The sequence below is a fragment of the Mesoplodon bidens genome (assembly GCF_964165515.1).
Source record: "Mesoplodon bidens genome assembly, chromosome: 2".
NCBI classification, from domain to species: domain Eukaryota; kingdom Metazoa; phylum Chordata; class Mammalia; order Artiodactyla; family Ziphiidae; genus Mesoplodon; species Mesoplodon bidens.
The window spans coordinates 80,154,256-80,167,456 of NC_138177.1; the positions used below are offsets into that span (position 1 = coordinate 80,154,256).

General features: G+C 37.9%; 1 protein-coding gene across 1 annotated transcript in view; it reads left to right on the forward strand.

The window, feature by feature from the left end:
* The window catches only part of NOTCH2 (notch receptor 2), a 180,807-nt gene that overhangs the window by 130,949 nt on the left and 36,657 nt on the right, over nucleotides 1-13,201 (forward strand). Inside the window, exons 13-15 of the mRNA XM_081257108.1 lie at nucleotides 3,297-3,489; nucleotides 4,843-4,988; nucleotides 6,787-6,900. Coding sequence (XP_081113234.1) covers nucleotides 3,297-3,489; nucleotides 4,843-4,988; nucleotides 6,787-6,900 — 453 coding nt within the window. The remainder of the gene's footprint in view (nucleotides 1-3,296; nucleotides 3,490-4,842; nucleotides 4,989-6,786; nucleotides 6,901-13,201) is intronic.

Consider the following 13,201-nt stretch of genomic DNA (forward strand, 5'->3'; position numbering starts at 1 on the left):
AATTGCTTTTGGTTCTCCAGCCCATAGTCAAGCGAATAATGGCATATCCTGAACAGGCACACTGCTAAGCACAAGGGGAGTGAGGAGCACTGAGTGTGGCAAAGGTGGTAGAAAATGCGATCATGCCTTTAAAAAGATTTAAAGTGTGATCCGGAACCCAGACTGCATTCATCAGAAACATTCAAAAAATGTATAAATGATGAAGGAAAACAAAATGTTTAGAATCAGGGGGGAAAATGGGCAAAGGACCTTCTGTTTCCAAAGAAGACATACAGATGGCCAACAGGTACATGAAAAGATGCTCAGCATCACTAATCATCAGGGAAATGAAAAAACCATAGTGAGAGAATCACCTCACACCTGAAAGAATGGCTGTTCTCAAAAAGATAAGAGAGAACAAGTGTTGGCAAGGATGTGGAAAAAAGGGAATTCTTATACACTGTTGATGGAAATGTAAAATGGTACAGTTATTATGGAAAAACAATATGGCAGTTATCAAAAAATTAAAAATTGAATTATCCTATGATCCAGGAATCCCACACTTGAGTATATGTCTCAAGGAACTGAAATCAGTATTTCGAAGCGGTATCTGCACACTCATATTCATAGCAACGTTATTCACAGTAGCCAAGATAGCGAAACAACTTAAGTGTAAATCAATGGATGAACGGATGAAGAAGATATGTCGTGCATATACAATGCGATATTATTCAGCCGTGAGAGAGAGGGAAATCCTGACATTTGTGACAACATGAATGGAATTTGAGGACATTATGTTCAGTGAGATAAGTCAGACAGAGAAAGACAAATACTATATGACATCTCTTATACGCAGAATATAAAAAAGCCAAACTCATAAAACCAGAGAGTAGAATGGTGTTTACCAGGGTCTGGACTGGGGGGTAGGGGATTGGGGAGATATTGTTCAAGGGTACAAATTTGCAACTAGTAGATAAATAAGCTCTAGAGATAGAATGCATAGCATAGTGATTATAGTCAACAGTACTGCATTATAAACTTCAAAATTGCTAAGAGAGTAGATATTAATTGTTTTCACCCCAAAAAGAAATGATAGTTATGTGAAGTGATAGAGGTGTTAGCTAACTCTGTGGTGGTCATCACATTGCAGTATATAAAATATCTCAAACTAGCACATTGTATACCTTAAACTTACACAATGTTATATGTCAGTTACGTCTTAATTTAAAAATGAACAAAACAAAGAAAGCAGATAGGGAAGTTTTATTATCCTCATTTAACAAATAAGGCAACTGAAAGATAGAGCTTGATGTGTCCATGGTCTTAGCTAGTGAGTCACACTGCTAGGACTGTGAGTTCCCAGAAGGCAGGGACCTCCCTAATTATCTTTTTAGCCAGCATTTTCTAAAACAGTGTCTAGCACAGAGGGAACACTTAGAAAATGTTGCTGAATGAATGACCAGAATCACATATGGAACTTCTGACATCCAACACCAGACTCTCGAGTCTGGACTATACCATGCTTTCATTCATTAAATACTAATTTTTTGGGCACCTACCTACAAGATAAGAAACATTGGTTAATTTCTCATGCAGTAGTTACTGAGCCCAACAAGGCACATACCCTTGTGCTGGGTGTTTCTGTTGCTGGGGTTTCTAACGCTACTTTAAGCGTGGGACCTTGCTAATGAAGCAGCTGTCAGTCCATCAAGTAGACTGCACAAAGAGGCACTTAACCCTCTCAGCTAAAGATGACTTGAAAATTGATTCTGCAAAGAGCTTTAAAAGCAAATGAAGGAAATGTGAGAGGAGTGGCTTCTGAGAAGATTCTTCCCAAAAAAAGGACAGAAAATGAAAAGGCTTTTTCCTCTCATTCTCCACTGGATTGCAGGCTGAGGATAGTGCTACAGTTGAAGAGTTTTGGCTCTTATCTTGGTGCCAGTGGCAAACACCAAAAAAAAAAAAAAATCAGAGGTTGAAGCTAAGAAAGTAGTATTTTAAAATAAGTTATTAATAAAACACTTAAGAGGAAAATAGCAACTACTACCAGATTATGGGTTTTTACCTCAAGAACCACCAATAATGGTTTAGAGAGCAGTGGAGGGTGAAAAAATGTTAATACCCATACTTTAAAGGGGTGTGTATCTATTTCATTTGGAATTTCCTGTTCTAAATGCAGGGTTGCTCTTTTTTAAATGAAAATGCCTGTTTTTATCTAAATCAGAAAATTGTCTTCTTAGAAACGTATAAATTCCTTCATAGCAGTTGCTTGTTGCCACTCATTTACAGAATTATGGGTTATTTTAAAACTTTATATCATTTTGGAATATATAGTTAAATCTCATTTATTCAAAACTTAAAGCAAAACTCTTACATAACTGGCATACTTTATTCCACTTAAAGAAATAAATGTGAAGGTTATAGCAGACATCTTTTCAAAGTGCAGTCTTGGATATGTTTTAGAGGAAGAACATATTCAGTTCAATTTCATATATTCTGAACATTTACATTATTATTTGATGATAAACTACTAATAATTGTCTACATCAGAGTTTCTCAAAATGTAGTATTTGAATCACCTACATTACTTAAAATGTGGTTTTGGGGCTCTAAGGATCTCCTTTTAAAACAAGTACTTTTAGCAACTCTTTTTGCACATTAAAGTTTGAGAACCACTGGTCTACATTGAGAGACCCTGGATGGTTTTCTCAATGATCAGAGAACAATAAAATTATGCTTAGAATACTCTTCTTCCTGAGGCAAAAGATGGATTAATACAACTCTAAAAGTGAAAGTAAAATAGCTTTTCTGTTTAACTAATTTAATCATTAAATTCATAGTCTACTCACGAAACATTCCTGTTAATTGAGATTTACCATATATGGAAATGTAAGAGACTGACTAACTGAAAAAATGAATGCAGTAAACCAGCTGAAAACAGTGATAAGGAAAGCTTCTTTGAGAGTACTCCAAACAGCAACAAGAGGAGCAGCCAACTTTGGTAACATTTGATGTTCTCTTTTTGAATCCTTGTAAAGTTTCCCCATTTCTAAGATGGAGTGAAGAAATACATGTCAAAACACTACAACATTGTTCCAGCATTTTGTTAACTTTATTATCAAAGCACAGTGCCCTTTGCTCCTTCCTTGCATGGCACTAAGTGCTGTTGGATGTCTTATTCCTTAAGTCTTGACATGCAGTGCCCAAGGCATCTTATAGCCTATGAAGATGAAGGTATCAACACAATAGATCTCATAGTTCTGTGTCTATTCCCTAAGCATTTTGTATTTGACAAAAACTGTCTCCCTTCTCTACAGGGCAGAGATGTAACATTGACATTGATGAGTGTGCCTCCAATCCCTGTCGCAAGGGTGCAACATGTATCAACGATGTGAACGGTTTCCGCTGTATATGCCCTGAGGGGCCCCATCATCCCAGCTGCTACTCACAGGTGAACGAGTGCCTGAGCAATCCCTGTGTCCACGGAAACTGTACTGGGGGCCTCAGTGGGTGAGTAGCTGTCATGTATTAATAGTTTCTTATTGACTTGTGTGAAGCCAATTGAGTTTTAGTATTGGCCATACCCTGTAGAAGTCAGTCAGGACTTGAGCTGAGACTTCACTGAAGATTTCGGTAGTCTGCGTCCTAGTCTTCTAAATCGCCACTTCTTCTCTACCTTCTGTGACTGAGTAGGTGGAAAATAAGGAGGAATGTCTCTTTCCTCATGTGGGTAGTCAGTACATGGGAGGAATCCAGGGTAATTTTATGAGTCTTTGGCAATTGCACTTTTAGTACTTATTGCAAGATTGAGTTCTGAGGGATGTTCTATTTGATTTTCCCCCCGGCTTAAAAAAAGCCCAACTCTGTTCTATCATGGTACCAGTGGGTGCCACTGAAGTAGATCTGGTCTCAGCTAACTTTAGACATGGCCCTGATGAAATGTTCACAGTTTGCAAGCCCCTGAGGGTTGTGTAATGTGTTGGTAAGTAATTTTCTAGAATCACAGAGTGTGATGTTAGGTTCCGTGAGATAGTCGTGTACTCTTGCTGTGCTTGCCAGAGGACAGGACTCTGGGCATTACCATTTGCCATGCTTACAACAGGTGAAAGAACGAAGAGTGTATTAAGAGGTAAATAGGAAATCAAGTTATTCCCAAGAAGAATTAACTCAGTATTCCTGTTTCAGAGTATAGCAGCCTTCAAAGAATCCCAACCCACCCACTTTTTTTAAAGGGATCTCCAGACTAGGAGGCTATTATCTCCTGATACCACATTCTAAGTGCTAATGATGTTCAGATTGTGAACAATGTGCATATATTTCAAATACCTTCATTTTTGTTCCTTTTCCTGCTCAGTACCCTCAGTGCTTTCTGGGGGCAGGGATTCAGGTCAGAACAAAGCATGTCTCAGAAGTCAGACATCCCAGGAGCTCTTCAGAGTGGCTTAGTGTCTCTGATAACTACACTACTTCCTGGGTGTCTGTTTTACACCAGAAACAAGTGATCCTAAGGCTTGCGTTACTCTTAGTTTATATAGAAGAAAAGAAACTGCAGATTTATCTGTGTTAACGTGTCTTTCAGATTGTCCTGATTTGTTGTACCAACCACTGTTTACGTATGAAAACTTACTATACTTACTTAGTTTCTCTAGCACCTTTGTGGGCCACGAAGGTGTGTTTACTGAATACTCCAGATGGGCCCACATGATTCACATGGTGACCCAAGTATAGGTCCATAGAGGATCAGAAATGAGATTAGCTTACCCAAGAGTTCCTTGGTCCTTCATTTTTTCAGAATGGTGTATTTCAACTATGACTCAATTGTACATTCATCCCCCAACAGTAAATAATTCTGTCTTCTTTCAGGTACAAGTGCCTCTGTGATACAGGCTGGGTTGGCATCAACTGTGAAGTGGACAGAAATGAATGTCTTTCTAATCCATGCCAGAACGGAGGAACTTGTGACAATCTGGTGAATGGATACAGGTGCACTTGCAAGAAGGGCTTTAAAGGTGAAAGCAAAAGTGCATATTTTTATCTCCCTTCTCTCTCTGCCTTTCTGTTGGTACATATGGCTTGCCTCACTTCTTCCTTTCCCTTTTTACCTTCTCATTCATATAGCAAACATAATTTGAGTACTTAATACTTATAGGGCAGTTGGGGAATAAAAACATAAAGAGATTTATACATGGATTCTATTTTCAGACTAGCAGAGAGGTGAGTTATTGAAACAGTACCCTTTAAGGTGAGCAACTAGAACTCCACTTATACAACTTTGGACAGGTGTTCTAATTATAAGCTCCAATGTAGGCTTGAGTCTATGATAATTCGAAAGAGATATTGGTAGTAGAATGAAAATTTTGTTTTACTGTAATTGTAGCAATAATATCATGGAAGAATCCATGTATTTAAAACCTTTCCAACAAATTCTCTTACACATTAAGATTTTTGTTTGTTTTTTTGTTTTTGCGGTACGCGGGCCTCCCAATGCCGCGGCCCCTCCCGTTGCGGAGCACAGGCCCCAGACGCGCAGGCCCAGCGGCCACGGCTCACGGGCCCAGCCGCTCCGCGGCACGCGGAATCCTCCCGGACCGGGGCACAAACCCGCGCTCCCCGCATCGGCAGGCGGACTCCCAACCATTGCGCCACCAGGGAAGCCCTAAGATATTCTTAGATGATACATAGTCACCTATGGCCTTCTGGAAAAATGCGTAATACTGGGTATTGTGTAAAATCACGTTTTGAGTTGTCTCTGTTGTATTTCTCCCGTTGCTTTTTTCTTAGATACTCAAGAGAGAGAAACCTGTGGGTAAATCATTCACATTTGTGCTTCGCTATCCATATAGCCACTGATTTCACCACTCAAAAATTGTGCCAGGCTACTGTAATACGTCAGTATGTTTCAGTGTCACTTTATTTGATTACTTGAAAATTTTCTGAGACCATATTTTAGTCAGTAATTTTCTGACATTCAGATATATTACATCTGCAAAGAAACTTATAGATTTAAAAACACTTTTATTTCTTTGTCTCATTGAGACTTGCTGATCAACAAAATAAAAATCAAAATGTAAAGTCCAAAGTTGTACGGCTATTGAGTAGCAGAGTACAGTTTGAACCCAGACCTCTATACTCCTAGACCATCATTTTCTTTTGTACAGTGCTGTAGTTCCTCAGTTTTAAGGCTCTGTGTCAGGCCCTACTGAAGGTACCATGGCGTGTGGCATTTGGTACAGCCCTGTCCCCATGAATGCTTCCTTACTTTTCTCTTTTTCATAGTGGGAGTAGATTTCGTGTCTTGGATCAGGGGAAACAGCTTTGTGACTTCAGGAAGCCCTACCACATCGATGGTAGAGACTGTGCATTTGAAAGAGTGGGCATAAAACAGAGGCTTTGATTAAGTATTCAAATATTTTATCCTTGATAACTTACAGGCTGTTTTTAAGCCCTGACCAGCTACTCTGTATAGAAAGAGTTTCTATTTAGATGTAGCAGTAGGTCTTCACCCTAATGAACTTCATGGTCCATAATGGAGAAATTACTCATGTTTGGAGGTGCATTAGACTTTCAAGCTATTAGAATATACTGTTCTTCCATTCATTTTTTGATGGATTAAGCACTTTTTACTGACTGACTATGTCAGGGACTTGACACTGAAATGAATGAACAGGTGTTCCAGTGGCCTGAAGAAGTTAATGCAATTTCTGAGGTGTTTAACGTTTACCACTGAGACGATTGCTTAGTAAATAAGATGATGAGGAGGCTAACGAAGTTTCACTCTCTTTGGTTTTTCCCCTTTTCTGTCTACAGGCTATAACTGTCTGGTGAATATTGATGAATGTGCTTCGAATCCATGTCTGAACCAAGGAACCTGCTTTGATGATATAAGTGGTTATACCTGCCACTGTGTGCTGCCATACACAGGTGAGTCCTGCAAGTGCAAGGACCAGAAGGGTTGCTTGGTCTTGCCTTGTCATTCCAAACCTCTGAGTCTTAGAGATGTGGTCTGTGGGGCAGTGATGCTGCTCTGAGGAATCACTCCCTCTTCACCCTTCCTGCCCTCACTGACTGGGTCTTCAGCTCTGAGAAAACACTGTGGCCTCTCTAGATGCAAGTGGTGGGGAAACTCATTTGCTGCCTTTATTTTTTAGGGTTTGAAAATTTTTTAAAATTATATATGGCTGGAATTGACACATAGCTGATGGTTTAGTCATTATTTGAATGGACCCAGAGTCTCTATGGCCTGTGCTCTTAGTCTGAGTTTTGCTAACACAACAACTACCACTTATTGGTCAGTTACTATGTGCCGGACACTTTACATGCTTGGGATTATTTGATCTAGTGCTCACAATAATTCTACAAAGTATTTAGAAGTTCCTATCACCATTTTATACATGTGGAAGCTGAGGCAAAGAGAGGTTACTTGCTGAAGGTTACATAGATAAGTGGAAGATCTAGGATTTGTCCCTAAGTCTCTCTGAATCCAAAGCCTATCCTCTTGTCATTCTTCTCCTCACGTTCAGTGCCACTGCATCTTATTCAGAGAGGTACTACCCCTTGGATGGCGATCACACACACAGAAGACATGGGTGTGACTTCATTGCATATCAGGTGTTCTTTGTTTCAGGTGGTATTATAGGAGTGTGCTCGGACGTTTCTTTGTAGTCTCCTGCCTCATTACTGCCATCTTGTGATTGGTTGTATTTGTGTGGCTCGTTTACCTCTTCGTCAGCCATTTTCTTCATCTGTGGGGAACAAAACAGAAACATGGACAATGACTTTGCATGTTTCTCCAGTGCATAGCATGCAGGCAGGAGCATGGCTGAGTTCTTACTCCCCTGGAGTCTTAGGCTGTTGATTATAGCTGTTGCTAGTGACTCTAGGCTGTTTGGAGTGGCAGAGTGGCCAGAAGCATGCCTCTGTTACCTGAAAGACTTGATACTACATTGTTATCTTTGCCACCTCTTTAGAAGAAACATTCATGCAGGGAAAGTGCATTTAGCCAGCCTGACTGATAAAATTAGTTATCGGAGATCCCTAGCTATCCCCAGACAGACAGTCTAAATAATGCCATTTCACAGTGATAGTGCTGATCACATTTGTTGGTACTGAGCAGATGGTCTCACTTACAACCATAAAGACTGAGAATTGATGGCTGTAGGGAGATATAAGCAGGTGTCACTGCTCAGGCACATTATAGACTTACCTGAATATGACTAAGGTGCACAGGTCATCTTGAAAATATTTGTCTTCTTGCTTTTCAGATACTATAAGAATATTTGACTACATGCTGGCTGTTGGTTTTTCTGTGTATTAGGCTCTTATTAAAAGAATTTACTACTTGTGAATTTTGAGAAATTATATTAGACTGGAAACCTATGTAGATTAAAATTTCAGTGCTGAGTGTCATTAAGTGTTCAAAGTGTCACTGAATTTGGCCAACATGAAGGGAACTAGGCAACGTTGCCTTTCCTTGTGAGCCATTATTCTGACCAGACACATTAAAAGCTTGTTAGGGATATTGATGAAAATTTGTGGTAATATTTTTCTCTTTCTGAATACAAAATTTTAGGATAAAATTTTAAATTGAGCTAGTTGTAATTTGACTTTATTTTGTTGAAGTATAATTGATTTACAACATTATATTCATTTCAGGTGTACACTATAGTGATTCAGTATATTTAAATATTATACTCCATTTAAAGTTACTGCAAAATAATGGCTATATTCCTTGTGCTGTACATTATATCTATGTAGCTTATCTATTTTATACGTAGTAGTATGTATCTCTTAATCCCCTACCCCTATCTTGCTCTACTCCCCTTCCCTCTCCCCACTAGTAACCATTAGTTTGTTATCTATATCTGTGAGTCTGTTTCTATTTTGTTATATTCATTTGTTTGTCTTGTTTTCTAGATTCCACATATAAGTGATAACATACAGTATTTGTCTTTCTCTGTCTGACTCATTTCACTAAGCATAATATCCTCTAAGTCCATCCATGTTGTTGCAAATGGTAGAATTTAATTCTTCTTTATGGCTGAGTAATATTCCTCTGTGTGTGTGTGTGTGTGTGTGTGTGTGTGTGTGTGTGTATCACATATCACATCTTCTTTATCCATTCATCTATTGATGGATACCTAGGTTGCTTCCATATCTTGGCTATTATAAATAAGGCTGCTTTGAACATTGAGGTGCATGTATCTTTTTGAATTAGTGTATTTATTTTCTTCAGATATATACCCAGGAGTGCAATTGCTGGATCATATGGTAGTTCTGTTTTTAGTTTTTTGAGGAACCTCCATACAGTTTTCAATAGTGGCTGTACCAATTTACCTTACCACCAACAGTGTACAAGGGTTTCCTTTTCTGCACATCATCACCAACATTTTTTATTTGTAGACTTTTTGATGATAGTCATTCTGACAGGTGTGTGTTGTAACTTGACTTTAAAAACAACTTTATCTCCCTTTAAAAAAAAGTTTATTGGAGTATAGTTGATTTACAATGTTGTGTTAGTTTCAGGTGTACAGCAAAGTAAATCAGTTATACAGATACGTATATCCACTCTTTTTTAGATTCTTTTCCCATATAGGCCATTACAGAGTACTGAATAGAGTTCCCTGTGCTATACGGTAGGTCATTATTAGTTATCTATTTTGTATATATTAGTGTGTATATGTCAATCCCAATCTTCCAATTTATCCCCCCGACTTACACCCTGGTAACCATAAGTTTGTTTTCTACATCTGTGGCCCTATTTCTGTTTTGTAAATAAGTTCATTTGGCCCCTTTTTTTAGATTCTACAGATAAGTGATATCATATGATATTTGTCTTTGCCTGACTTACCTCACTCAGTATGACAATCTCTAGGTCCATCCGTGTTGCTGCAAATGGCATTATTTCATTCTTTTTATGGCTGAGTAGTATTCCATTGTATGTATGTACCACATCTTCTTCATCCACTCCTCTGTTGATGGACATTTAGGTTGCTTCCACGTCCTGGCTATTGTAAATAGTGCTGCAGTGAACATTAGGGTGCATGTATCTTTTCGAATTGTGGTTTTCTCCAGATATATGCCCAGGAGTGGGATTTCTGGGTCGTATGGTAATTCTATTTTTAGTTTTTTAAGGAATCTACATACTGTTCTCCATAGCGGTTGTATCAATTTACATTCCCACCAACAGTGTAGGAGGGTTCCATTTTCTCCACAACCCCTCTAGCATTTATTGTTTGTCGAGTTTTTGATGATGGCCCTTCTGACGGGTGTGAGGTGATATCTCATTGTAGTTTTGACTTGCATTTCTCTAATAATTAGTGATGTTGTGCATCTTTTCACGTGCTTTTTAGCCATCTGTATGTCTTCTTTGGAGAAATGTCTATTTAGATCTTCAGCCCATTTTTTTTTATTGGATTGTTTTTTGGTTTTCTTTTAATTGAGCTCCATGAGCTATTTGTATATTTTGGAGATTAATCCCTTGTCAGTTGCTTCATTTGCAAATATTCTCTCCCATTCTGAGGGTTGTCTTTTTATCTTGTTTATGGTTTCTTTTGCTGTGCAAAAGCTTTTAAGTTTCATTAGGTCTCATTTGTTTATTTTTGTTTTTATTTCCATTACTCTAGGAGGTTGATTGAAAAAGATCTTGTTGTGATTTATGTCAAAGAGCATTTTGCCCATGTTTTCCTCTAAGAGTTTTATAGTATCCAGCCTTACACTTAGGTCTTTAACCCATTTAGAGTTTATTTTTGTGTATGGTATTAGAGAGTGTTCTGATTTCACTCGTTTACATGTAGCTGTCCAGTTTTCCCAGTACCACTTATTGCAGAGACTGTCTTTTTCTCCGTTGTATATTCTTGCCTCCTTTGTCATAGATTAGGTGACCATAGGTGCATGGGTTTGTCTCTAGGCTTTCTATCCTGTTCCATTGATCTATATTTCTGTTTTTTGCCAGTACCATACTGTCTTGATTACTGTAGCTTTGTAGTATAGTCCGAAGTCAGGGAGCCTGATTCCTCCAGCTCTGTTTTTCTTTTTCAAGATTTCTTTGGCTTTTTGGGGTCTTTTGTGTTTCCATACAAATTGTAAACTTTTTTGTTCTAATTCTGTGAAAAATGCCATTGGTAATTTGATAGTATTTCATTGAATCTGTAGATTGCTTTGGGTAGTATAGTCATTTTCACAATATTGATTCTTCCAATCCAAGAACATGGTATCATCTCTCCATCTGTTTGTGTCATCTTTGATTTCTTTCATCAGTATATTATAGCTTTCTGAGTACAGGTCTTTTGCCCCCTTAGGTAGGTTTATTCCTAGGTACTTTATTCTTTTTGATGTGATGGTAAATGAGATTGTTTCCTCGATTTCTCTTTCTTATCCTTCGTTGTTAGTATATAGAAATGCAAGAGATTTCTGTGTATTAATTTTGTGTCCTGCAACTTTACCAAATTCATTGATGAGCTCTAGTAGTTTTTCAATGGCATTTTTAGGGTTTTCTATGTATAGTATCATGTCATCTGCAAACAACGGCAGTTTTACTTCTTTTCTAATTTGGATTCCTTTAATTTCTTTTTCTTCTCTGATTGCCATGGCTAGGACTTCCAAAACCATGTTGAATAATAGTGGCGAGAGTTGACCTCGTTGTCTTGTTCCTGATCTTAGAGGAAATGCTTTCAGTTTTTCACCATTGAAAATGATGTTTTCTGTGGGTTTGTCATATATAGCTTTTATTATGTTGAGGCGGGTTCCCTGTGTGCCCACTTTCTGGAGAGTTTTTATCATACATGGGTGTTGAATTTAGTCAGAAGCATTTTATGTATCTATTGAGATGATCATATGGTTTTTATTCTTCAATTTGTTGATGTGGTGTATCACATTGATTGATTTGAGGATCCTGAAAAATCCTTGCATCCCTGGAATATATCCCACTTGATCATGGTGTATGAGCCTTTTAATGTGTTGTTGAATTTGGTTTGCTAGTATTTTGTTGAGGACTTTTACATCTATGTTCATCAGTGATATTGGCCTGTAATTTTCTTTTTTTGTGATATCTTTGCCTGGTTTTGGTATCAGGAGGATGGTGGCCTCGTAGAATGAGCTTGGGAGTGTTCCACCCTCTGCAGTTTTTTGGAAGAGTTTCAGAAGAGCAGGTGTTAACTCTTCTCTAAATGTTTGATAGAATTTGCCCGTGAAGCCATCTGGTCCTGGACTTTCGTTTGTTGGAAGAATTTTAATCCCAGTTTCGATTTCAGTACTTGTGATTGGTCTGTTCATATTCTCTATTTCCTCCTGGTTCAGTCTTGGGAGATTGTACCTTTCTAAGAATTTGTCCATTTCTTCCAGGTTGTCCATTTTATTGGCATACAGCTGCTTGTAGTAGTCTCTTATGATCCTTTGTATTTCTGTGGTGTTCACTGTGACTTCTTTTTCATTTCAATTTTATTGATTTGAGTCCTCTCCCTCTTTTTCTTGAGGAGTCTGGCTAAAGGTTTAGCAATTTTGTTTATCTTCTCAAAGAATGAGCTTTTAGTTTCATTGACCTTTGCTATTGTTTTCTTTGTCTCTATTTCATTTATTTCTGCTCTGGTCTGTATGATTTCTTTCCTTCTACTGACTTTGGTTGTTTGTTCTTCTTTCTCTAGTTGCTTTAGGTGTAAGGTTAGATTGTTTATTTGAGATTTTTCTTGTTTCTTGTGGTAGGATTGTATTGCTATAAAATTCCCTCTTAGAGCTGCTTTTGCTGCATCGCATAGGTTTTTAGATGATCGTGTTTTCATGGTCATTTGTCTCTAGTATTTTTTAATTTTCTCTTTGATTTCTTCAGTGATCTCTTGGTTATTTACTAACATATTGTTTAGCCTCCACGTGTTTGTGTTTTTTACAGGTTTTTTTCCTGTAATTGATTTCTAATCGTAGTGTTGTGGTCAAAAAGGATGCTTGATATGATTTCAGTTTTCTTAAATTTACTGAGGCTTGATTTGTGACCCAAGATGTGATCTATCCTGGAGAATGTTCCATGTGCACTTGAGAAGAAAGTGTATTCTGCTGCTTTCGGATGGAATGTGCTATAAGTATCAATTAAGTCTATCTAAGTCTAATGTGTCATTTAAGGCTTGTGTTTTCTTATTAATTTTCTGTCTGGATGATCTGTCCTTTGATGTAAGTGAGGTGTTAAAGTCCCCCACTATTATTGTGTTAACTGTCAATTTCCCCTTTTATGATTGTT